The 26,445-nt window shown below is 34.9% G+C and overlaps 3 protein-coding genes and 1 non-coding gene across 10 annotated transcripts; all 4 read left to right on the forward strand.

The window, feature by feature from the left end:
• Positions 1-10,887: 10,887 nt before the first annotated feature.
• LOC141707277 (ras-related protein Rab2BV-like) lies at positions 10,888-13,164 on the forward strand. The gene is made up of 2 exons (XM_074510339.1): positions 10,888-11,262; positions 12,453-13,164. The coding sequence occupies exons 1-2, from the start codon at positions 11,095-11,097 to the stop codon at positions 12,930-12,932; spliced, it is 648 nt and encodes a 215-aa protein (XP_074366440.1). The 5' UTR covers positions 10,888-11,094; the 3' UTR covers positions 12,933-13,164.
• Positions 13,165-14,331: 1,167 nt separating this feature from the next.
• TRNAS-GCU (transfer RNA serine (anticodon GCU)) lies at positions 14,332-14,413 on the forward strand. Its single transcript has one exon. It is a non-coding gene; the product is annotated as a tRNA-Ser (tRNA).
• Positions 14,414-14,463: 50 nt separating this feature from the next.
• On the forward strand, positions 14,464-18,993 carry LOC141707276 (serine/threonine-protein phosphatase PP1 isozyme 2-like). Of its 3 annotated transcripts, none has more exons than XM_074510338.1 (5): positions 14,464-14,583; positions 14,662-14,899; positions 16,157-16,716; positions 16,804-17,019; positions 18,468-18,993. In XM_074510338.1, the coding sequence occupies exons 2-4, from the start codon at positions 14,701-14,703 to the stop codon at positions 16,972-16,974; spliced, it is 930 nt and encodes a 309-aa protein (XP_074366439.1). In that variant the 5' UTR covers positions 14,464-14,583; positions 14,662-14,700; the 3' UTR covers positions 16,975-17,019; positions 18,468-18,993. The 3 variants fall into 3 exon arrangements, 2 of the variants coding, with proteins under 2 accessions (XP_074366439.1, XP_074366438.1); XR_012569018.1 differs by lacking the exon at positions 14,464-14,583 and adding an exon at positions 18,261-18,387 and having other exon boundaries at positions 14,590-14,899; XM_074510337.1 differs by lacking the exon at positions 14,464-14,583 and having other exon boundaries at positions 14,590-14,899.
• A 613-nt stretch (positions 18,994-19,606) lies between these two features.
• LOC141707279 (pentatricopeptide repeat-containing protein CRR2, chloroplastic-like) lies at positions 19,607-25,690 on the forward strand. 5 transcript variants are annotated; one of them, XM_074510341.1, is made up of 5 exons: positions 19,607-21,808; positions 22,519-22,659; positions 22,749-22,864; positions 22,958-23,223; positions 23,353-23,618. In XM_074510341.1, the coding sequence occupies exon 1, from the start codon at positions 19,678-19,680 to the stop codon at positions 21,616-21,618; it is 1,941 nt and encodes a 646-aa protein (XP_074366442.1). In that variant the 5' UTR covers positions 19,607-19,677; the 3' UTR covers positions 21,619-21,808; positions 22,519-22,659; positions 22,749-22,864; positions 22,958-23,223; positions 23,353-23,618. The 5 variants fall into 5 exon arrangements, 4 of the variants coding, with proteins under 4 accessions (XP_074366442.1, XP_074366441.1, XP_074366443.1 ...); XM_074510340.1 differs by having other exon boundaries at positions 22,519-22,864; XM_074510342.1 differs by having other exon boundaries at positions 22,519-22,864; positions 23,486-23,618.
• Positions 25,691-26,445: the final 755 nt, after the last annotated feature.

The following is a 26,445-nucleotide window of genomic DNA, read 5'->3' on the forward strand; positions in this document are numbered from 1 at the left end:
AGAGAAGTTATTAGGAACAAACTTTGCTCCATCAAAGAGAATGTCCTTGGGTGCCATTATGTTTGGAAAGAAATCGGTAACCTGTAATGTGTTTGAGAAAATGCCTCTTAAAAGAAAATCGTCAGTAGATGAGAGAGTTGAAAAGTAAAGAGAGAGATAAAATATAAAGGTAAATAAAAGATTTGACAATCTTTGCTCTCTTTTACTTATACACAAAAAGTAACCGTTGAGGACACATGGCAGACATGCATTTAAAAGTAGTGGTAAATACCTTGACACCTGTTATACATAGAGAAGGCAAAAAGTAATGGGCACGGTAAATAAGGAATAATTACCACCCACTTGCAGTTTTTCAAGGAAAAACCGTTCCACTTACCTAGATTCCATTAATCAAGGTGAATCAGTTTTAATTTAAAATTGAAACTGTTCCCACTAATTCAAATATTTTACTCTGCAATATCAATATTCTGAAAAAAAACTGTGAGTGAGAATGAGTAAAATCAATCAGTTAAGTAAGTACTGATAAAACATTATCAGAACTTAAAGTCAGACATAATTTATACGATCATCAGAATATTTATCAGGATTTATCAATGCGTATCAAAATTTCTCAGAGACAAGATCATAAGACAAAAACAAATTCCATTAACATATCAAAATAATACATTGATGAAATTGAAATTACATCAGAACTTTTACAATCTTGTCCTAAGCTTCTAAATCTAACATCAACAGCCTTAGTCCTAGCTAAGAAGCCTGACAAAGCTGAGGATGAAGAAGAACAGGAAGAAGACGAGATTAAGTCATCTTCCTCTTCCTATCTTCGACAAACAAGATAGCGAGTCGAATGATTCGCTCTTGCTGACGGATAGCTTCCCGCCTTTCCTCCTCCAATCGATCAAGATGAAGCTGGTAGTCCATCTCGAAGAACAGAAGTCGGTTCAGCACCGCCTGTGGGACAGAGCCCCATATCTCTTCAGGAATGGCAGTTACATGCCACTCCTACTGCCAGTCGACGCAGCTTAGCTCCATATGAAAATTTTGGTAATTCAAAAACATGTTGAATCGGACCATGATGTTTTTGAAAAAGAATATGAAGTTAAGATTGTGAGAAAAATTGATGGAAAGGCTAATGTGAAGTGGCTGTTTATATAGGCAAGAGAATGCCAGGAGACGCGAAGATATTTAATGCTGACAGATAGAGTTAAGTCTACCTCGTCTCCCTAGACTTGAAAAAGAATAACAGTCATTTGAAAAGGAATGTGCACATGTAACAAGAGTGAACTGTTCAAGGACGAGTGCCATTAGTCCTACCCATAGACTATTAATCTTCCACTTCAACATATTCTAAATTGATCTGAGACTGTTACCAAATTTTACTCACAGATAAGTCAAGTAAAGGGTTAGACTAAAAAATCAGAACTTAGACCTATACCAGAACTTAACAGTCATCAGAACATAATGTCTTAATTCGAACAAGGAATATCTATCTTAGTAAGTTTTCATACAAGTTCTGAGTTATAGTCTTCAGAACTTAATCATCAGAACATATAACTAGAACGTGTCCTCAGAATTTGTGCAAGGTGACACAGTGACTGTTTGTCTAAAAGAACATAGACCACCACAAAAATTTCATCATTCATATGGAGTGATTTGTGTGTGCATTAAGCTAAATAACTAATAAAGAGTAAAGTCTGATTTACTTCAGTACATCTTAGAAATAAGTGATAATTAAAATTTTGCTAAAGAGCTGTCATTATCCTGAAACCTACTGATAAATGAGTTCATGCATGAGTCCACCTCAACTATTTTTGTGCTAATTTTATGCATCTTTTTAAATTCTATTTTACAGTGGCTTCTCAGTGTAAGTGAGTTACGACTGCTTATCAGAATTTATGCTATTATCAGAGTATTTCTCCAGTAATCATAGAGTGTGAAAAGTCACCAAGAAAATATTGTGCTTTTCTAATGCATATTTACTTAATACCAGCTATGCACTTGGGTCGTCCCATTCACATTTTTACTCTAGATCTCAAAGGAGTACCTGATATTATTCTTTGATTCTTTTTCTTCTTATTTTGATAAGTGAGGTTTAGCAGCACTTAGTACATTCAGCAGTTTTACTAGAATCAGAACTTAAACAGATGAGTAACATTATTCTAATTTGGGACTTAGTAATAAGATGAATAAAGTAAACTAAACTAAGCTCAAGTATCAGAATTTGCTTGTGTCATAAGATTTCCACAGAAATAATTACTTCTTTCATGGGATCATTTGTTTATTGAAGACTAGTAGGTCAGTATCTAGCACAATTGTCCTCATAGGATTGAATGATTACTTAAACATATATATCACTTATTAGAGTTAAGAGATATATATCAGACAACAGTCAGTACTTAAAAACATTTATCAATTAAGCACAGAATACACAAAGAGATTAATTCTGTAAATACTGATCATAAAGTCTGATAACATAGAACAAGTTTAAGCAGATTTAGAGAAAGAACCTGAAATCATTCCAAGTTCATTTACCAATCTTGTAAAGGTAGCTTCACACAGTGGTTTTGTGAAGATATCTGCTACTTGTTGATCTGTGGGAACAAAATGCAATTCCACTGTACCTTCATCCACATGTTCCCTGATGAAATGGTACCTGATGCTGATGTGCTTTGTCATAGAGTGTTGAACTGGATTACCTGTCATAGCAATAGCACTTTGATTATCACAGTAAATAGGGATTTTGAAATATGTTAACCCATAATCCAGTAACTGATTCTTCATCCAAAGAATCTGTGCACAGCAGCTTCCTGCAGCAATATACTCTGCTTCTGCAGTTGATGTGGAAATTGACTTTTGTTTCTTGCTATACCAAGAAACCAATCTGCCTCCAAGAAATTGGCAGCTTCCACTTGTGCTTTTCCTGTCAATTTTGCAACCTGCAAAATCTGCATCTGAGTAACCTATTAATTTAAAATCTGATTCTCTAGGATACCATAATCCTAGATCAGCTGTTCCTTTAAGATACTTAAAGATTCTTTTTACAGCTGTTAAGTGAGGTTCTCTTGGATCTGCTTGAAATCTTGCACAAAGACAGGTAGCAAACATGATATCTGGTCTACTAGCAGTTAGATAGAGAAGTGAGCCAATCATACCTCTGTAATCAGTAATATCTACTGAATTACCAGTATCCTTATCCAGTTTTGTTGCAGTGGCCATGGGAGTGGATGCACTTGAACAGTCTTGCATTCCAAATTTCTTCAGCAAGTTTCTGGTGTACTTAGATTGAAAAATAAAAGTGCCTTCTTCACTCTGCTTGACTTGAAGGCCCAGAAAATAACTAAGTTCTCCCATCATACTCATCTGATATCTTGACTGCATTAGTTTGGCAAACTTTTTGCAAAGTTTGTCATTTGGAGACCCAAAAATGATATCATCAACATAAATCTGGACCAAAAGTAAGTCCTTGCCATGGTTGAGATAGAACAGTGTTTTGTCAATAGTTCCTCTGTTGAATCCACTTTCCAGAAGAAACTGAGCTAAAGTCTCATACCATGCTCTAGGAGCTTGCTTAAGTCCATAAAGTGCTTTATCAAGCCTGTAGACATAATCTGGATGTTTGGAATCTACAAAGCCTGGAGGTTGTTCAACATATACTTCCTCCTCCAATTCTCCATTGAGAAAAGCACTTTTCACATCCATTTGAAAGACAGTAAACTTTTTGTGAGCAGCATAAGCCATGAATATCCTTATGGCTTCTAACCTAGCAACTGGCGCAAATGTTTCATCATAGTCAATTCCTTCCTGTTGAGAATATCCTTTTGTAACCAGCCTTGCCTTGTTCCTTGTAATTATGCCATCACTATCAGTTTTATTTCTGAATACCCATTTTGTACCAACAACAGATCTATTCTTAGGTCTTGGCATAAAGGTCCAGACTTTGTTTCTTTCAAATTCATTCAACTCTTCCTGCATTGCTTGCACCCAATCAGCATCTTGAAGAGCTTCTTCCACTTTCTTTGGCTCAGACTGAGAGAGAAAAGAATTGTAAAGACATTCATTAGAAGTACCTGTTCTAGTTCTGACACCTGCATCAGGATTTCCAATTATCAAATCAGGTGTATGTGATTTTGTCCACTTCCTTGCAGATGGAAGGTTTTCTCTAGAACTGGATGCTCCCCCATGATTCATGCTGTCTTCGTTTTCATTTTCTGATGCTCCCCCTGAAACTATGCTCTCTGAGTTGGATTCTTTAGCATTTAGATTTTCAGCACTATCAGTACTTGGCTTATCAGAACTTGACGAATCAGAACTTGAAGAGCCAGATGTGTGTTCTGATGCTTCTTGAGATGTGATAATATCTTGAGTATGCTCCCCCTGCATTGGTGCATCTTCCTTTGATGTAGTCACCACAGTTTCAATAACATCAGAGTTTAATCCATCAGAGTTTACAGTATTAGAACTTAGACTGTCAGGATTTAAGGTATCAGAATATGAATCTTCATTTTCAAATCTCAGCTGATCATGATCAATGCAATCTTCAAGTCCAGTGATCTTTTTGTCATCAAAAGAGACATTGATAGATTCCATGACCACTTTTGTTCTCAAATTATAGACTCTGAAGGCTTTTGTGGAAAGTGGATATCCAACAAAGATTCCCTCATCAACTTTTAGATCAAACTTGGATAGCTGTTCAGGATGAGTCTTGAGAACAAAACACTTACATCCAAATACATGAAAGTATTTCAGATTTGGCTTCTTGTTCTTCACCATCTCATATGGTGTTTTTCCATGCTTGTTAATGAGTGTTGCATTTTGAGTAAAACAAGCAGTCTGCACAGCTTCAGCCCAGAAATAGGTTGGAAGCTTTGCTTCTTCAAGCATTGTTCGTGCAGCTTCAATGAGAGTTCTATTCTTCCTTTCAACAACTCCATTTTGCTGTGGAGTTCCAGGAGCAGAAAATTCCTGCTTTATTCCATGATTTTTGCGGAACTCTTCCATTATCAGATTCTTGAATTCAGTGCCATTATCACTCCTCAAAATTTTCACAGAATCTTTGATCAATTTATCCAGACGTTTGACATGATCAATCAAGATAGATGCAGTTTCACTTTTTGTGTGCAAGAAATACACCCATGTGTATCTGGTGAACTCATCTACTATGACCAACGCATATTTCTTCTTTGCAATAGACATGACATTCACTGGACCAAATAGATCAACATGAAGTAGATAATAAGGCTCAAGAATCGATGATTCAGTCTTGCTCTTGAATGAAGATTTTCTTTGTTTGGCCTTCTGACATGAATCACAAAGACCATCAGGAGCAAACACTGATTTTGGCAGTCCTCTCACAAGATCCTTCTTGATTAGCTCATTTATCTTATTGAAATTTAAATGAGAGAGTTTCTTGTGCCAATTCCAGCTTTCTTCAATTGAGGCTCTACTCACTAAACAGATTGCAGAACCATCAGAACTTGTTGAAAGCTTAGCTTCATAAATGTTACCACGCCTGAATCCCTTCAGAACAACTTTTCCTTTAGATTTACTAACTATTTCACAATGTTCTGCAAAGAAATCAACATGATAACCTCTGTCACAGATTTGACTTATACTCAGTAAGTTGTGTTTAAGTCCTGAGACCAGAGTTACATCTTTAATGATGACATTCCCAAGATTGATATTGCCATATCCCAAAGTTTTTCCAATGTTGCCATCTCCATAAGAAACACTTGGGCCAGCTTTCTCCACAAAGTCTGATAGCAGGGCCTTATTTCCAGTCATATGTCCTGAACATCCACTGTCCAGAACTAAAATATTTTTCATGTTGCCCTGCAATCAAAAAGACCACTAATTATTAGTTTTAAGGACCCAGACTTGCTTGGATCCTTTGGCCTTTTTAGGTTTGTTAACATTTGCAGCGGATTTAGCATCAGATTTTATGTTAACAGTTTTCTTATCAGAACTTATACTACCAGACTTTGAATCAGAACTTACACTAGAAGGAACAACAGAAACTTTCTTTAAAGAAGGTTTTATTTGATAATAATCATAGTACAAACTATGATATTCCTTACAAGTATAAATGGAATGCCATAAACTACCACAATGAAAACAAGGATTTTGTGGTTTGTATCTAACAGACTAACTCTTAACTCCTGATTTTGAAGATAAGGAGTTAATATTCTTATTCTTCCTGCAAAAAGAAGCCAGATGGTTAGAACTTCCACAGTTATGACATGCTTTCCTAGGAGCATCAGGAACAGATTTATAGTTATTGCTTTTATTCACACCTTCCTTTCCATTCCTATTTTTCCTAGGTGATTTTACCTTGTTTGCATTCTTAACATCTTTCAGCTTATGCTTAAGCTGCTTCTTTGTCATTAAGCCTATGTTAACTTCAGCTGTCTTTTCCTGTTTTAGTTTGTCAGAAGCTAATTCCTTTTTAACTTCTGATTTCTCATTTTCAGATTTTTCAGTTACAAACTTAACAGGTTTTAACTTCGGCTTATGCTTATCAACAGGCTTAATTTCTACAGTTCCTTTTTCATTTTTATTTTCTCCATAACCTAAGCCCTCTTTCCAGTTTCCACTGCTTAGCAAATTTTGAGTTGTTTTGCCAGAGTTAGTCCAAGTCCTAATAATCTCTCTCTCCTTTTCTAACTCAGTTTTTAGAGATTCATTCATTTTTAGCACTTCATCCCTAACATAAAAAGCATCATCTCTATCCTTCTGAGTTTGATGGAACATGACTAACTCTTTTTCTAAGAAATCATTTCTTTTCCTAAAAGCAAGATTTTCAGAATTTAATCTTTCACATGTTAAAGTTTGATCTCTATAACTAACAAACATGGTTTTAAGATATCTTCTCAACTCATTAATATCATCAGTATGAAAAGCATAAGTAGTCTGAGGTACCTTTGTTTCAGCAGCTTCAGAACTGCTCTCAGAACTTGATTTATCAGCATTTGCCATCAATGCATAGTTCTCCTCACTTTCAGAGTCTGAGGTGTCTGTCCAGCTTTTCTGCTTTGTGACAAAAGCTTTGCCTTTGTCACTCTTGGTCTTCTTGCAATCAGGAGATATGTGGCCTTTCTCACCACAATTATAACATTTAACATTGGCGTAATCTCCTCTGTCAGACTTTCCTCCTCTTCCTTCAGATCTTCTGAAATTTTTCTTATCAGAACTTATGCCTTTCCTGGAAAACTTCTTTCCCTTCCTGAACTTCCTGTATGCAATCTTTGTGATTCCTTTCACCATAAGAGCACACAGCTTCATCATCTCCTCATCAGCATCAGTTTCAGGCAAGCTTTCAGAATCTGAGTCATCATCACTCTCAGAACTTGATGACTCAGTATCAGACTTTATGAAAAGAGCTTTACCCTTGTCTTTCTTTGAGGAAGGTGCTTTGGGGGATTCCTCTTCAGCCTTGAGAGCAACTGTCCTTGACTTTCCTCCTTTCCTCTTGCTTCTTTGTTCCATCTCAAGTTCATGAGTCTTGAGCATTCCATAGATTTCATCAAGAGTTGTTTCATCAAGATTGTAGTTGTCTCTTATTGTTGTTGCCTTCAAATCCCAGCATTCAGGAAGAGCTAACAGGAATTTTAGGTTGGTATCTTCAAGATCATACTCTTTATCAACCAATGACAAATTATTCAAAAGTTTGACAAATCTATCATATAAATCATTCAATGACTCATTAGATTTTGAGTCAAAATGTTCATACTCTTGAGTGAGTATTGTCTTCCTGTTCTTCTTAACTGTTTCAGTTCCTTGACACCTTGTCTATAGTGCATCCCATATCTCCTTGACAGTCTTGCAGTTGATTACCCTGTTTGACATTACATTATCAATGACACTATGCAGTAAGTGTCGTACCTTGGCATCCTTAGCAATAGATGCTATATCTTCAGCAGTGTAATCACTCTTTTCCTTTGGTACAGTCTTTGCTGCTTCACCTGCAACTACAACAGCGAGCTTGGTAGGTTTGTGAGGCCCTTCCCTGATTCTATCAAGGTATTCTGGATCTGTTGCTTCCAGAAACATGGTCATCCTTACCTTCCATATGGGATATTCAGATGGTCTCAATATGGGAACTCTGATAGTCTCATATCGACTCTGAATTGATGTCTTTGATGATTCCTCAGTTTTGGTAGGCTTAGTTGGAGTTTCTGTGTCAGACATGATTGTGTTTGGATCTTTAACTGTATGTGTGTTAACAGAAGGCTCTGATACCACTTGTTAGGTCACACTTTCACTGTAGAGGGGGTGAATACAGTATTTATTACAATCAAATCAAACTTCAAGAACTTATGTAACAGAAAACAAACTTTATTGAAATAATAAACTCTGTTACAATCTGGAACTGTTATCTCTCAATGATGAACAAAAAATCACGAGAGCTGCTAGGGTTACAGTAAATAATATTCTCGATAATTATAACACTTCTAGTGTAAACCCTATGTTTGTGTTTATATATTACACAGTTACAAGATAATCGCTAATTGATATGGAATATAATTCTGCTTCCTAATATATATCAATCAGATATCTTTTCTTCCAAGTATTTCATTCTTTACGGAATTCCTTCTTCATGCATATCTCTTCTTATGTTTATCTTGATCTTCTTAACTTTAATCAGCTACTATCCTTATCTGATCGTCCTTCAGCACTTAAGTTCTGATATCTATCTCCTGATGCTTATCTCCTGATAACATAAGTACTGATATCCCTTAAGTCCTGACTTCCAGTATAAGTACTGATCAACAGTTAAGTACTGATTTGTCCTGTTCAAATAAGATCTGAAATCTAAACATAAAACATATTAGCCATGACATTATCAAATATATCTAACAATTTTACACATCCAAGGGTAATCAGACTGAGAGATGGACTTGAAAGTAATCCAATTTATGCACTCAGAGCTGCCATATATCAGATTGGTGATACTGAAGATGAAGAACTGCAGCAAGTCAAAGCTCAGTTACTTGAAGTTAAAAGAAATGCAGAGACCAAGCTGGTATCAGACTATGTAAGGAATCATTATGGATTCAGGCTGATTCAGTGAATTTGGTAAAAGCTGCATGGACTGTAAGTTGTATTTATTTGTACATATAAACTCTCATTGCATTTGTACTTAAATGTTTTTGACATCATCAAATCTATAAACTTGTATATTTTTATAATTTACAAGTTGGGGGAGATTTTTAGATATATTTGTGATGTCATGTCTAATCTGATTTGTTTAGTTTCAGAACTTACTATTAGAACTTAACTGGAAATCAGAACTTACTGAAGACAAGAAGTTATCAGAACTTAAGCCATCAGGACTTACATCAGAACTTAAGTGCGAATACACTTCAGGGATGAAAAGCGGCTGATTTACAGGAGAGGATCTGGATTAAACAAAAGAAGATATGCTTGGAGAGTTGTACAGCCAAATGACTACAGTAGATAATCTCTGATTGATGTATTTTAGGAAACAGAGCATATCATATAAATCAGGAGATATCTTGTAACTGTGTAGTATATAAACACATAGTAGGGTTTACACTATATATGTTATCATTCACGAGTATATTATTCATTGTAACCCTAGCAGCTTTTAGTGATATCATACATCACTGAGAGAGTAGATTAAATCTACTGTAACAGAGTTTGATATATTGAATAAACTTGTTTTCTATTACATATTTGTGTTTATAATCGAATTGATTGTAGATACTATATTTAACCCCCTTCTATAGTATCGTTGAGGCCTAAGAAGATGTGTGGTCTTATTTTGCATAGAGTATGCGCCGATATACCCTCCATGTCGTAGTATTTCATATTCTCTAAGTCTCTGGAATCACGCAAGCGAGCTTATTCTCTTTTTATAATTCGACAAAAAAAAGGGGTTGGTGACCACTTGGCCGCCGTCAAAGACTTGGGAGTATATGATAAAGAAATGAGGGCGTAAAACAAATGCAAAAATGCAGGCCATAACCTCCCCCTCCCCATGTTCTGTTGCAACAAAATGCTCAAATCCGAATAAATAATTTAGCCACTGGTTCTGGCTGGGCATCTCATCACCGTCTATTGCCAACCCCCTCTCACTTGTTTATTGCAATAATCAATCAGTTGTTGTACCAATTAACAAAATGAATTATACTCTTGGAAGATTCTGCATTACTTTGGATACTTGATTTGAACCCTTCCAACCCATAAACAAACAACTCTTCATGCATTCATTGTATAGTTTAGTACTGCTATAATTTCAATTATAAATAAATAGATTAAACATCCATTTTTCTCAATAGATAAAGTAAGAAAAGCCAACAAGTTGAGCTTTTACCTTCTTTGAAAGATTTCGACCCCTGCCTGAATTTACTTAGAAACAAAATAAGAAAAATATATATTTAATTTTCAGTATTCCATTTATTTTACCACTAAGATAAGACACACATTAGCATTTAGGTAATCGTATTATTCGTTAATTTATTCCATCATAATTTTAATATGTATCATTGTAACATTTTTCTTATCACAAATTTGGACTTTATCGGTTCTTTCCATTTCTTATCATTTTTATTTGACATGCATTTTAAGATAAATATAAAATATATTTATATAATTCTTTTAAAAAAAATTCTGAAAAAAATAAAATATATAAGCTTTTATATAGAAAAATAAAGTTTTTAAATAAAGTTACAGAACCATTCGTTTTAAAATATGTGTCTGGACATTTTTTCAACAATAATAACAAATGAAAAAGACAAATGGATTAACATTTTTTTTTAAAAAAAAAACTGACAAATTTAAACAGACGTTATTTTTATCCAATGTCCGCACAAAATTGATAATGTAGTATTTTCGAATTCTTGTGATCTTATCTGAAAATTCTTTTTTTTTTTTTGAAAATCGAAGAGAGAGAGGAAGAGGGGGAGGGAGAGAGAGAGTTAAGAGTCATAAAAGAGAGAGATCAGAAACCTGATACAACACAACTCTCTCTCGTACATTCCCATTTCACCCCTTTCCCTTTCCCTTTCCCTTTCCACCGCTGCAAAAGAGAAACTATACTTATAGATTGTGTGTACATACATACATAAACCAGCAATGGCAAATAGAGTGGATCATCACGAGTACGATTACTTGTTCAAGATAGTGTTGATCGGTGACTCTGGTGTAGGCAAATCTAACATTCTCTCTCGTTTTACCAGAAATGAGTTCTGTCTTGAATCCAAATCCACTATTGGCGTTGAGTTCGCTACCAGAACTCTTCAGGTCTTATCACCTTTCATATACAACAACTCTTTTTAATCCATTTTATTGTGTTTCTACTTGTCCTTTTTATTCTCTTTACCTGTTTGTGTTTTTGTCTGTGAGAACTCTTTTGTTTATTTTGGATTTGAATGTGGTTTTACCTTTATTGGAGTAAGTAGTTATGTAATTTAGCAGAGAAGAGGGGTTTAGTTTTGGGAGGCTTTGAAAATTGTTCATGGTCTTTGGTTTTACATGGATCGGTTGTTTTCGATTTTACGGGGTTATTTCTGTAGTCCAGACATCGGGTGTGTTTGGTTTGGATACATGGGGTGGTTGGTTTGTCATTTCTGGTAATGCTGGTTCTCAATCTCGCTTGATTTGGTTCTAGAATGTAGTAACTTACTTGGTAATATTTGCCGCTAATAGCTTTTTGCCGTATTTTTTTGTTGTTAATTACTGAGGAGGAAAATCTTTTGAAAGCTGTAGTGATTTTAGGGAAAAGATTTGTGTGTTGCTTTGAACCTTTAAAACCCTGCTAATCGTACCCCTAAATCACCCAATTATAACTGTAACTCCTAAGGCCTAAGCAACACAAATCACAGAAAAAGCAGCTTTGAGTAACCCTGCTATCATTTTCTGCAAAATTTTGCCGTCAAGTGGGTTTCATGGGAAACAACGGGATGTCCTTGAAATGGAAGGAGGAGAGGGAGAAAAAATAATTGAACAAGAGTAAAGGATTCGTCATTCGAGGTTTAGTAGATTTTGGAATGAAATTCATGAAGTCGATTTCCAGGTTGTAATAATTTTATTGACGTGTTTTTGTGATGAATATTTCTCTACCAGTGAAGCTTGATTCTACAGACTTCAAAGAGGAAGACGATAAAGTGAGAGGGAAATTATATTTCTTATATAATAGCTAAGCAAAGGAAGGTCTATATTTTTCAAAATCAAGTCAATTCCCTATGAAAGTCGAAACAAAGTATATATACACAACTCTGTCAAATAGGTTATTTAGCAAGGGCTTTTGTTTTGTGTTCTATAACTAGTGGTCTGTTGACTTAGTTGAGAGCATGTACTTAAAATTTTTATACTGATTTTTGATGTATTAGATATCTTCTCTGTAATGTTTTGTGGGTGAGCATTTTGAAAATTACTGCTGATTCTGGTTTTAATACTCATGGTTTGGTACTGTGGTTGAATTTAAAATACAGATAGATGGAAAGACCGTCAAGGCCCAAATATGGGACACTGCAGGACAGGAAAGGTACCGTGCTATAACAAGTGCTTACTACAGAGGAGCTGTCGGTGCTTTTATTGTGTACGACATAACTAAGAGGCAAACATTTGACAATGTTCAGAGATGGCTCCGTGAGTTGAGAGATCATGCTGACTCGAACATTGTTCTCATGATGGCCGGGAACAAGTCTGACCTAAAGCATCTCAGAGCTGTAGCAGAGCAAGATGGTCAAGCTTTGGCGGAGAAGGAAGGACTCTCATTCCTAGAGACATCAGCGCTAGAAGCACAAAATATTGAACAGGCCTTTCAGACTGTTTTAACTGAAATATATCATATCATGAACAAGAAAGCACTGGCAGCTGAAGAAGCAGCAGCTACACTTCCTGGTCAAGGGACTACAATCAATATTAATGATCCATCCAGGAACATGAAGAAGGGTTGTTGTTCTACTTAAATTAGGAATACAGGCAGAAATGTAGAGAATCATTAGGAGCAGATACATGTTTTCATTCTTCTCTCCATAACAACATGTTTTTTTTATATAAATTCTTGATTGAGCGAGTCACCTAAAAGGAAAGACTTGTTCAAACTGAAGACCAGATATTTTTTATATGATTGTTGCCTTTAACTGGCAGATAATTTAAAAGTTCAACAACTATAACAGCAGAGTTGCTTGCAAGTTTATGTTGTTTTGCTTCTGATCATGGAATCCTTTTTGGGTTGGATATGGAAATGCCGATTTTGACACTTCTGTCTTAAAGGGAATATCAAACTTTGCCACCTAATTATTTCAAGTGTTTAAGATAACTTGAGCATTACTGACATGACCTAGGAGGTTGGTGGTTTGAGTATTTTGTGATCATGAACAGAGTCTAAATGGATACACTCTCTATCACACTATATTCTTTGCTAAAAAGGGTAATAAGATGTACCTAGGAACAGATTCCTTGACAAAACTTAATTTTGTAGTAGAATTATAACTACTATAATATCATTTTGCGACAAAATACTATTTTTAATTGACTCATATATATATATATACACATATATAGACACTACATGCTTTCATTGCATGATCTAAATTTTTCTAAATATGATATATAAATACTGCTTTTTTCCATATACAATTCACAAAATGTAAAAAACTAGTTCCACATGTAAAATATTACATCAAATTATAAATTTTTTTATGTTCTCCAAGTGAATATGGTATTTTGTTTAAATACTATATTTAATTCAACTTTTTTTATTTTGATACATAAAATTACAAAATTAAGGATTTTTTTTAATGCAAAATACTACATATTTAGCTACTATGAAAAAGTATTTTGCATAACCAATACACCCAATAACAATTTTTTGATCAAACGTTTTTGAAAGACTCAACTTTTAAATTATACTATTAAATTTTAATATAAAATATAATGTCTCGGTCACAACAAAAAAACTGTTATTCCATCACATTTTTATGGTAGATTAAACCCCACAATTATGCCTATCAGTGATTACCCACAAATGTGCATTATCAACCTGTAAAACAACAATAATTTCTTTGCCCCAAAGAACACTACCCTCTCCAAAATTTATATTTTAAGTGATTTTATAAGTGTATTACTGTTAATACAATGAATGAAAGAAATGTATGGGTATAATTTCCTTCAAAAATCTATACTAACTTTAAAAATCAATCATACGTTATTTTAAAATAAAAAATATTGCTTCACCTAAAATATTTTTTTATTATACATCAATGCATAATAAACTCAATAAAATATTAAACTTTTGGAGGATTCTCTCAGTTACTTGGATAAGGTCCAAGAATAATAACTTAAAAATCGTTTCAATATACAACTGACGCTTTGGCCGAGTGGTTAAGGCGTGTGCCTGCTAAGTACATGGGGTTTCCCCGCGAGAGTTCGAATCTCTCAGGCGTCGAATCTTTTCTTTTTTCCATCACTTTGTTTACAGTAGGTCAGGTTGCCCTTTTCCCCAAATTTTAAAAATTAAAATTCCAATTCAAACCAAAGTGAACCGTTGTCTCCGCACCAGACAAACATAAAACACCAAAACTAAACTGTTTATGTTGTTGTATTGTCCAATCCATCGTATAACCCTAACTCTTTTATTTTTAGATAATATCGACAACAAGATTCCAAAATATTCATCTATTTATTTGTTTACAGGGGGTTCTTTCTTGTTTATGTGAAGATTGAACAAAACTGATGGCTCAAAATGAGGAAGAAATGAACCCAGTGCTTCTTGAAGACATTATCAATCGGCTGTTGGAGTTTCGACAGGCCAGAACTCCCCGCCAAGTTAACTTGTCCGAGTCCGAGATTCGACAGCTTTGTTGTGCTTCCAAACTCATTTTTCTTCAACAGCCTACTTTGTTGGAGCTTGAAGCCCCTATCAAAATCTGCGGTATATATAAATCACAACTCTCTCTTTACTTCTTTTAATGTATGGTGTATTTAACTTGAATTCGGGTCCTGACAAACGTATTTTGCAGCCTGAGCCGGTATGGTGTAACCTTTATCTTTTTATGTTTTATTACCATACCTGGCTTAGTATTTCAGTGGTATTTGATGTGCTAAATTATCTTTTGTTTAGGGTTGTGTCATATGTTCATTAACTCTGATAAATCAAGGTATTATCACACATTACCGGTACCACATTGTGTTCTGAATTTTTTTTTATATTGCAATGCGGACTTGTGCAGTTGCAGCAGGTACTTGATTTGTTCCCTTCACTCAATATGAATGATTCGGGTATATTAGGCTTCGTAGTTGAATTGGTATTAGTTGCTTCCCTGTATTGTAAATTTGTTATTATAAAAAAAGGTTGAATTGTAAGTTTGGCGTGGTTTGCTGTTGTTTACCTTGACATGATACTTTCTAGTGTCTATGATAGTGCTGCTAGTAATTAAATCTTTATAGATCTTATTGAGAATGATATCATATCTGTAATTTGCAATCTTATTTTGTTAGCAAGTATGAACAGTTGTGTAGGTATCTCTACTCCTGGAGTCATGGGTCTAGAGACTCTAGATGTCTAGTTCTATGTTGGTTGTATGGCACCTCTGGGCTGATAATTATATTTTCCTTAATCCCGAATGGCCAGCTTTTAGTAACAGTCTATGTGAATGTCTGAGATGGTATGATATGATAAAAGACCGCCTAGTAAAAGGCGACTTCACAGACTCAGGTTTGTTCAGAAGAGAGGCCTATCTATTGGTAAATACCTACAAATGTTAGAGCTGTATTAGACGTTGGTAATTTTTATGATTTAATGTTGGATGCCCACTTCTGTTATAAAAGGATGGAAAACATATCAAAGTAGTTCGTCTATGTAATAGTATGCAGCATTCTCAAAAAAATTGTGCATTTTATTATGCACTATACTATGGTATCCGAAATCCAATATATCAGTATACGTGATTGTGAATTAACCCACTGATTATAGCAGACTCTCAGCTAAAGATCTGCAACCAATGGTTACATGATGGACTTAAAAGAAATTGATGAGAAGTAGAAGAAGAAATAAGGACGAGAACCAATAGAACAATTTGAGGATGTAAAAACTAAGAAAAGAAGTTGATAGAGAAACAAACTGGAATATCTTAAAAAGTTCTAGATTCATTTTGCCTTTCTATAATAAATTCTGATTTTTTTATTTCAGGTGACATTCACGGGCAATATGGTGACCTTCTACGTCTTTTTGAATATGGAGGTTTCCCTCCTGAGGCTAATTATTTGTTCTTAGGAGACTATGTGGACCGTGGGAAGCAAAGTCTTGAAACAATATGCCTTCTCCTTGCATACAAAATTAAATACCCTGAGAATTTTTTTCTTTTGAGAGGAAATCATGAATGTGCTTCGATTAACAGAATATATGGATTTTATGATGAATGTAAGCGACGTTTCAATGTGAAGCTATGGAAAACATTTACTGATTGTTTTAATTGCCTTCCAGTGGCTGCTCTTGTAGACGACAAGATACTTTGCATGCACGGGGGCCTTTCTCCCGATTTGACAAACTTAGATCAAATAAGAAATTTAACTCGTCCTACTGATGTTCCCGACTCTGGTTTGCTCTGTGATTTACTTTGGTCTGATCCTACCAGAGAAGTTGGAGGCTGGGGAATGAATGATAGGGGAGTCTCATACACCTTTGGTCAGGATAAGGTGGCAGAGTTTTTAATGCAACATAATATGGACCTTGTTTGTCGTGCACATCAGGTTTTCTATATTTTTGTTCATCTTTGCTCTGATCTCTTTTTTCACTGCTTATGTTGTATATAATTGTTTTTGTTTTTTACTGTTCAGGTTGTGGAGGACGGATATGAGTTCTTCGCTGAGAGGCAGCTAGTTACAATTTTTTCAGCCCCTAACTACTGTGGGGAATTTGACAATGCTGGTGCAATGATGAGCGTTGATGAAAGCTTAATGTGTTCTTTCCAAATTTTAAAGCCAGCAGATAGAAAGCCTAGGTTCTAATGAAGACATACGAAAGGTGCAGCCTTGATTGCCTCATATTATCAGGTCAGCGTAATTTTCTTGCAATTCCACGACTTTTCAGCTCTAGAAATTTTCTGTTTCTTTAAGCATTTTACCCCTTCCCATTCTATAGTTGACTTATTTTGCTATAATCAGCTGGTTCTGTACTTCGGGTTGATATGTATGGAGTTTTTTGATTATTAAGTCCGAACTTTTTCTTATGGAGTAGAGTTGAGCTTAAAATATCGAGCCTTGAAATTTTGTTCGATTTCAACTGGCATTTCAAACGAGTCGAGTTAACTTGCGTTCAAGGATCAGTCGGATAGTTATTTAGGATTGCAAGTCCCAGGTCTTCTGTTATATCATTATGACACCTCTAGTTTCCTGGCAAGTAGTGTAAGCAGGACATTTCATATGTATGAATAGGGGTCAGTTAGCCCTGGTCTATTATGAATATTACTAAATTAGTATTGTGTTTTTATATTTTGTAAAATTTTCCAGAGATAATGAACTTTGACGCTTATAAGAAAATAATAATCGGCAAAGGCACACTTTAGTAATTAAATAAAGCTAGTACGTTTCATATGCTGTTATAGTTTCTTGTTACTTATTAGTCAAGACAACATATTCTTTACGTTACAGCTAGCTATTGCTTGATTATGAGTTGCTAGAAATATTTAATTATCTAAATACTTGTTTACTTGTGGAAAAGGGAAATGTTGTATATTCATCATAAAAAGGTGTTTTTAACCGCGTATTGATTTCTTTTGTAACTCGTTAATTTTACATCTTGTCACCCTAAAAGTTATGATGCATAAATATAATTAAATTTGATGTTTCCATAAAAATTCACATTATTTGTATCTTTAAAAAAAGGTCGTGCTATTATACAAATAGACTTCATTCCTAAGCGGACCAGTCTTGAGAAACTTTTTTTTTTCTTGAAGGAAGTCTTGAGAAACTAAAGTGATAATGATTACATATTTTCATTAAAAAGTTACATGTCCAAAGGAAAAAGAATTTTAAAAAATATGTTCTAATCAATATCGATTCTCTATGTTTATTTTACACTGAATGTTAGTTTCCTCTCTAAATAACGTGTAAATATATTCTTTCATTGTAGTTTCCAAATACGCAGGAGATTTATAATAATGCAATTTCTGTACTTGATTAGAATAAATAAAAATTATAATGTGTCTTTTGTATTTTGGACTAATTGTCTTAAAGATTTTTTAATAAGGCTGATATTTTCCGCATTTCTAAGGGGTAGAGGCAATTTTTTACAGGTGGAATATTTATGAAAAGCCCAGTGGCCTTTTTATTTTGGCACCAGAAACTGTATTTTTGAAACAGAACCTTGGATTGCATCCTTTAGTTTTGTGTGGATTTGTTTCAACTTTTTGAATTAATGAGGTAGTCTATATATGTTCTGCAGATTGATCATTTACTTGTTCTTGCAGCACAACTCTAATATTTTTTAACTCATTGTGCAGAGCTCCTGCTTATCATGCGGCAAGAGTTTTCAGGCGCTGGTTTACAAGCACCGTATAAGGCTCAATAGCTGTGAGATGCAGCTCAAATTTATTCGTTGTCATTAGATACACTATTGGTTTGGATGGTATAAAACATACTGATGAATTACTGTAGTATTCTTCCTTCAACTTTCTGTGTTGTTGCCTTGTTATTCCCTGGAGCCTAAGCCAGCAATACAAACCACTAGTTTTTTTAATAGCATTTGATTCTTCAAAATGCAAGTTGTAATGGCGCTGTAATGGCATTCATACATGGGTTTTGTGGATTGCTTCCGACTTTACAAAGTTAGCGGCAAGATTAGGTTGCTACCACATTGCAAAGAGTATTCTTACTGATCCTTGAAAATATAATGGTCTAGATTTAAATATTATGGTCACATAAGAGTGAAATGTTTCCATCAAGTTGCATAAACAACTTCTACAGTTGCCTAGACAATAAAAAGGGTCAACATTCATTATAATGAAAATAACTGAACAATTTTCAATCTCTCTTTTGCAAGATGGTTTAGGTTTGTTGAAGATTATTGTTGCAGCATGCACACATCTGAAATCTCTCATCTTTTTTCCCAACATTGTGTTGAGCATTGTCCAAATTTGAAGTTTATTTTTTTGAATAATTAACGTACTCAGTCTCACACGCATAGAGACTGTCTGGGTAGGCTTTAAGCCAATAGTTTAAACTAAATTTTGACTTTAAACAGGAAAATGTATGTTTGTGCAGAAGTTAGTAGAAGTTAATATCATCGTTCAAATGGACAGTGCGCCAAATTATTTTTATATTTTCAATAATTCACAAGTTATCCACGATCAATGGTTATAGAAATCGTTAGATTTTTTAAAAATCATCGATAAATTGCCCAAAAATCGATCAAAAATATTTGTTCAATATAACCAATTAACGATAAATCATCCGACTTTTTAAAAATCTCCTGATAAATTACAAATCGGTATCTCAAAAAAATAATTTAGATTCTCGAAATATGCATGGTCGGGCAATACCAAAATTGTCAAAATAAATATTTAATTACTCAACCTGCTTTAACCAAATTCTAGTTACATTCAGGGTTTTAGCCAAATACAAAACAGGGTTTTAGCCTTCAAAACAAAACCAAAACTTGGTACAAAAAAAACCAAATAAAACATCAGAACCAAATGCTTTATCATACATGTAATGCTTGTATATCATCTCCCTAAAACCCTCACACGCCATTGCATTCGTTTCTTCACTCACCCATCTCGTCTCCCTTCTCAATTTCATCACATTCCCACTGGCACCAACCATCTTATTCAGTCTCTCTGTCAACAAGGCAACTTAAAACAAGCCCTTTATCTCCTCACTGAAGAACCCTACCCAAATCTTCAAACTTTTGAGCTTTTAATCCATTCCTGCTCTATCAAAAACTCATCTTTTGATGCAAGAACTGTTCATAATCATGTTATTCATAAAGGGTTTGATCAGAATCCTTTTCTTGCTACTAAACTTATTGGTATGTACTTTGAGTTGGGCTTAGTTGATAGTGCATGTCAAGTGTTTGATAGAATTTGTAAAAGAAATGTGTTTGTGTGGAATGCTTTTTTTAAAGGGTTGGTGAAGGTTGGGTATGGTGATGAGGTGTTGTGTATGTATAGGAGGATGAATTTGGATGGTGGCGGTTCGGATAGTTTTACGTATACTTATGTGCTTAAGGGTTGTGTTGCGGAGGAGAGTGAGGAGAGTTTTGTTGAGGGGTTGGGTAAAGTGAAGGAGATTCATTGTCATATTTTGAGACATGGGTATTGGGGGAATGTGCATGTTATGACTACTTTGGTTGATGTGTATGCTAAGTTTGGTTGTGTTGTGTTTGCTGGTTTTGTTTTTTATGGGATGCAGGTGAAAAATGTGGTTTCTTGGAGTGCGATGATTGCGTGTTGCGCGAAGAATGGGAGGCCTTTTGAAGCAGTGGAGCTTTTTAGGGAAATGATAGTTGAGATACATGGGTTGGTGCCAAATTCGGTGACAATGGTTAGTGTTATCCAAGCTTGTACGGCTTTATGTGCTGTGGAGATAGGTAGACTTTTGCATGGCTATGTACTTAGGAAAGGCCTTAATTCGATTTTGCCTGTTGTTAATGCCTTATTGAGTATGTATGCAAGATGCGGTGATCTTCATATTGGACGTCGTGTTTTTGATCAAATGGAGAGGAGAGATGTGGTGTCTTGGAATTCTATGATTTCAAGTTATGGAATTAATGGGCTTGGGAAGAAAGCTATAGAAGTTTTTGAAGAGATGCTATTCAGTGGAATCCACCCGAATCCTGTATCATTTGTTAGTGTTTTGGGAGCTTGTAGCCATGGAGGGCTTCTTCAGGAGGGTAAAATATTGTTCGAATCAATGGAAAGGGATCACGGGGTCTATCCTACTGTTAAACATTATGCTTGCCTGGTCGATCTTCTTGGTAGAGCAAATCGGTTGGATGAAGCAGCAAAGGTCATAGAAAATATGCAAATTGAACCAGGACCTACAGTTTGGGGTTCCCTTCTTGGATCATGTAGGATCCATTGCAATGTCAAGCTTGCTGAAAGTGCCAGCAGAAGGCTTTTTCAGCTTGAACCTGAAAATTTCGGCAATTATTCACTAATGGCTGAAATATATGCACAAGCAGAGATGTGGGATGAGGTTAAAAGAATCAAAAATCTCATAGAGGCTCGAGGAATTCAAAAGCTTGCCGGATGTAGTTGGATTGAAGTGAAAAGAAGAATTTACTCATTCATTTCAGCTGATGAACTTAGTCCAAAGAATGAAGTGGTTCTAGCTTTATTAGTAAAACTTTTAACGGAGATAAAGAAGATGGGCTATGTTCCACATACCAAAGTGGTGCTCTTCGATACAAGCGAAAAAGGGAGAGAAAGTATTTTACTAGCACATAGTGAAAAGTTGGCACTTGCTTTTGGTCTGATGAATACCAACAGAGGTGAAACCATTAGAATTACCAAGAACTTAAGGTTATGTGAAGATTGTCATTCTGTAACAAAGTTCATCTCGAAATTTTTGGATAGAGAGATCTTGGTTAGAGATGTCAACCGCATTCACCTATTTAAAGATGGGGTTTGTTCATGTGGTGATTATTGGTGATGACCAGTGCAGGTTTGCTGATTCTTTCCTATCTCGAGGGTCACAAGGCCTCTACTTGCTAAAATGCTCGATGGAGCTACAAGGTTTTCAAGCATTAGTGTTGAACGCTAAATTGAAATACAAGAGCTAAAGAGTATCCATATTTTCAACTCACTGGAAATTGCGAAATGCTTTGGTACTAGTATTTGAGGTTAGTTATTTCCACAGAGCATCTTCCATTTGTTTTTGTACATAAAACGCTATGTAACAAAATAAGCCACAAGATTTTATAGTAATCTTGCAAATTATTTCTCTGAGGGCTGTTGGAGTACCCAATATAAGTTGCCGATAATTTAAATCCCATTGCAAAAATTACTTGTTCCATAGTAAAATTCTTCTATATAAGTCTTAGTAGTTTGCTTATCCACCCTCCACTAAACCCTGATAATATCTTCAGTAAAATTTCTTCTGAAATGTTGGTATTATCAGTATAAATGATTTGCTTGCCTGTTCTAAAGTAATATATTAGTGCTTATATGCATGGTAGCCTGTGCCTACTTCTGACTTGAATACACTATCTGTTGAGAATGCGGAGTCTGATGGTTGCTTAGATTGACAGTTTCCCGCATATCTGGAAGTAGTCCAAGATCGTAGTGCCTAGGCTAGCAGTGGTCATGCTGAGGTGTCCCTTGAATAAATAGGGAGTTTAGGCCCACGTCCGGCAGTATTTCTTTATTAATATGCTCTTATAATTGTAAAATCCGAAGATTGAGAAGCAATAGTACTTTTCAGGGTTTTGGAGTGTGACCTAGTTTCTTTTATACACATTCTCCTATAATTGTGTTTTGTTTCTTTAAAAACATTCTTTTATTATTGTAATGTTCTTTATTGTTCATTTATATTATTTTTTTTGTTTTTCAGATGACGTTCACGGGCAATATAGAACCTTCTAAAGTTTTTTAAATATGAAGGGCTTTCTACCAAGGACAATTACTAGTATGTGGCTCATAGCAAGCAAAATTGCCAAAAGCGTAATTAGATTACGAGTTCTATGATGTATAGGTAACATCTGTCAGACTTACAGAAGATTATGGATTGTTTCACTTCCTTCTGGCCGCTACTAATATTTGTCAAAATACTTTCTGCGCAAGGTGGCATTAAATCTGGATCGGCATAACATAGATCAAACAAAAATATGTACCTATTTGCTATGTCTTTGCTAGTCTGATCGTTTTACTGAACTCAAAAGCTGGATAACGTATTATAGGTGGGAGGGGAAGTCTGATATACCTTTGGCCTGCTTATAATAGATTGAATGTTGGCTTAATTTGATCTAGGTCTTGTTTCTCTCACCTTTCAGGTTTTTCCACAATTTCCTTGTCAATCCTGAATCCCTTTGAATGCTTCTGCCAATCAATATGGTTATCTTTCTTATATTATGGAGGATGTGTATGGTTTCGTTGATGAGCAGCACCATTTTACCCCATTTTCAGAACTTAAGTACTGTCAGAGATATAATGGGCTATTACTTTAATAAGGCTCATTTAAAATATGGTAGCATTTCATAGGAACCTTTGTTCCAATGAAACTAATGCAACTTTGAGCCCTTGATTTCGTAGAGTTCAGGTCAGCATAATGATGTTTCTATTCTTTTGTAATGCAAGTTGTTTTTGTGGTCTTTGTATATACATGTTGGCTTAATTAGATTGAATGTTGGCTTAATTTGATCTAGGTCTTGTTTCTCTCGCCTTTCAGGTTTTTTCACAATTCCCTTTTCAATACTGAATCCCTTTGAATGCTTCTGCCAATCAATATGGTTATCTTTCTTAGATTAAGGAGGATCTGTATGGTTTCGTTGATGAGCAACACCATTTTACCCCATTTTCAGAACTTCGGTACTGTCAGAGATATAATGGGCTATAACATTAATAATGCTCATTTCAAATATGGTAGCAGCAGATAGGAACCTTTGTTCCTATGAAACTAATGCAACTTTGAGCCCTTGATTTCATAGAGTTCAGGTCAGCATAATGATGTTTCTATTCTTTTGTAATGCAAGTTGTTTTTGTGGTCTTTGTATATACATGTTGTCCCCATTTTAATCTTCTGATTGCCTCAACTGAGCTTTTGTCCAACTTACAGTACCGGTGTCTGTTAAATTGATAATTTGCCTTTGCTTTAGAGAATGACTTGTGATGTATATATTTCTTCTAACTACTCAAACCTCAATAAGTTTGAAATCCCTGCTTCCTCTCTCTATATATCTACACACAGACACGCACACACACAAGTCACACTGTTTATATTAAATATTTAATTCTCTATTTGGGGGTTCTATTAATGCGTGGACCGGTAAAAAGGCATGTATATGCTCAAAGTCCAACGCTCACTGGATTAGTGCAACAACCACTTTTCATACGAAATTCCTTATAAATCCCCTTACCTGTGTTGAAGCAAATTAATCTTGCTTGTATTCTGCTGATTAAATTTTGTAATTCCTGTAGTCATTTCAGACTACAGTTTAACTATATCACAAATCACCTGGAATGATTTAATTTGCCTTATGCTTTGTTGATTTACAGAAAACAAACAATATGATGCATGGAATATGTTAAACATGACCAGTAAAGGATCTCAAAAACTTGAGACTAAAGACTTGAATGGATGATGGAACCTCCACTCCACCAGGACAACAACCTGACTATCTAGGTATTTATGATTTTCTAAGCTGGGATCCAGTATGAGCTCTACAAATAATTGTCGTTTGGAATGTGAGCATCTTTTTTCTGTTAAGATGTTACATAGCAGGTGTTTCATTGAAGAATCGTTGAATCCCAGAAGAAGTACTCTGTTTTAACAAGTGAAATTCATTTTAATTTTAAAATGGCAAACAGTGACGACCCTCAAATTTTATGTATATTTATTGATTTTGTTTTGGTACAAGTACTTTAACTCTGCATCTTATGCATCTGCTTTTCCTCTCAAAATCGGTTTGCCTATAAAGATCCTTTATATATAACTGTATCATACTAATGAAGCTCAATCATCTATTTTCTCGTTTTTCATAACTATGCAAACTTAGCCTAATTCTTGTTTTCTTATCATAGAACTTCTTCGTCGTCTGTTTTGGATATATTTACGGAACAACATGAATTTCAGTAGAAGATAAATGATTAAACGGGTATACCACAGTATTTACCTATTAGTACTCCTGTTGCATCATCAGAGTTACTGCACTAAGGATTCAAAATTTCTTTAATAAAGACGCAGCTTGTTCTTTGCAGAGAACCTTTACAAGCCTGAACTGAATAGTGTTACCTCTGTTATGTAAAATGCAGGTGGAACAACCCTATTCGATTTTCCAATTAGGCAAGTCGAGTGCTTATGCACTGATAGATTGCCCCAACGAATTTTTCTTGGGAAATCACATGAAACCGTTACCTTCAAGCTCTTCAGGCTTTTATGTGCACACTTCACAAATCACAACCACTAGGTCAACTCTTTGGGTATTGTCTTTGTTTGAATTTCCTGGTACACATTCATGAAATTTGCATGACAACCTGTAAACAGATATTCTATATTCTATTGTCCGTAGAAAGTACTTCAGGTTTGAGTTTTGACAATGTTAATGTGCTTTAACTCAACACATGTTAAATTTGTTTAAAAAATCATCTTTTTAGTTTGATATATATTATTTTTTCTTAACAAATTTATAATGACAATGTTAATGTTTGAACACAGGGAATCCAAGCGAGCATAAGCTATAAGTATTAGCAAGGAAGGGTATATATATTTGTCAAGTGAAGGAGCCATATTATGCACTAATGTATTTTCCAGATTACTACTACATTTAATAAAACTAGGAACAGACCTCCGCTCTTATTTACTGCTATTACTTCAATGTAGTTTTGACCACATAAATTTATAGAGTGTAACATCCCAAAGGACAATGTAGACACTACACTACTGCCACTTTAGAGTTTTTACATTATGGATTAATGTTACACTTACATTAGCATTAATGCATGTATAGTATATAGGTGTGGATTCTATATTGAAAACTAGATAGAGATGTATATGTTCATCCATTAAGAGTAAATGTATCTAATCAATATACCAGTTCTGATTTGCATAGCGCTGGCTGTAGCTGTAGCTGTAGCTGTTGGTGACGATAGTTATATCAGTTATGGAGCCCTGGGAAGGCATGGAAGTCCATGCGATCCGCTTCGTGATCCTCAAGGTTGTCTGCCACCTCCAGCAAATCCTTATAACAGAGGTTGTAGCGTCGTGGATAGATGTCGGGGGAATGGTCAAGATGTCAAACAGGATCTTTTTGATGAAATAGGTCCAGTGGAAGGTGAACCAGAATTACGCAAGAGGAAAAAAATAGACTTCTCTAGTTCTCCTTGAACAAAAAAAAGTGTTTTAAGGTGATTTACAATTTCCCAGTTGTGTATTTGTCTGTCACCTAACGGAGATGCTATCTATGATTTCAGGATGAAACTTGCGTTTGACATTTTTGTTTTCCTAAATTGTAGTATGATTATGTTGAATAAACTCAATAGGTCAAACGGAAGAAACTTGTGATAGTAGATAATTCGATTTTACTGAACAGATACGTTTTACATTTTACCAAGTATCCCAAATTACAGAACACTTTCAAAGTTTTGGCAAAACATGATACCTATAATTGGTTGGCTAAAATAGATCTGGATGACAATATGTAAAATTTATTGAATATGTAACTCATTGTACGTCGATGATATTGGCTATATTGGTTAGTTATATTTTAAAAATAGTTTTTTACTAAAAGTTTATGTTATAAATAAAATATATTTCTTCAACATG

Source organism: Apium graveolens, chromosome 2 (genome assembly GCF_009905375.1).
Source record: "Apium graveolens cultivar Ventura chromosome 2, ASM990537v1, whole genome shotgun sequence".
Lineage (NCBI taxonomy): Eukaryota > Viridiplantae > Streptophyta > Magnoliopsida > Apiales > Apiaceae > Apium > Apium graveolens.

Bases quoted from the DNA above. Each gene is read 5' to 3' on its own strand.
- LOC141707276 (XM_074510338.1), top strand. From the start codon at position 14,701: ATGGCTCAAAATGAGGAAGAAATGAACCCAGTGCTTCTTGAAGACATT. The intron at 14,900-16,156 runs GTATATATAAAT...TTTTTATTTCAG, and splicing joins AGCCCCTATCAAAATCTGCG to GTGACATTCACGGGCAATAT. The intron at 16,717-16,803 runs GTTTTCTATATT...TTTACTGTTCAG, and splicing joins TTGTTTGTCGTGCACATCAG to GTTGTGGAGGACGGATATGA.
- LOC141707277 (XM_074510339.1), top strand. From the start codon at position 11,095: ATGGCAAATAGAGTGGATCATCACGAGTACGATTACTTGTTCAAGATA. The intron at 11,263-12,452 runs GTCTTATCACCT...TTTAAAATACAG, and splicing joins TCGCTACCAGAACTCTTCAG to ATAGATGGAAAGACCGTCAA.
- LOC141707279 (XM_074510340.1), top strand. From the start codon at position 19,678: ATGCTTGTATATCATCTCCCTAAAACCCTCACACGCCATTGCATTCGT.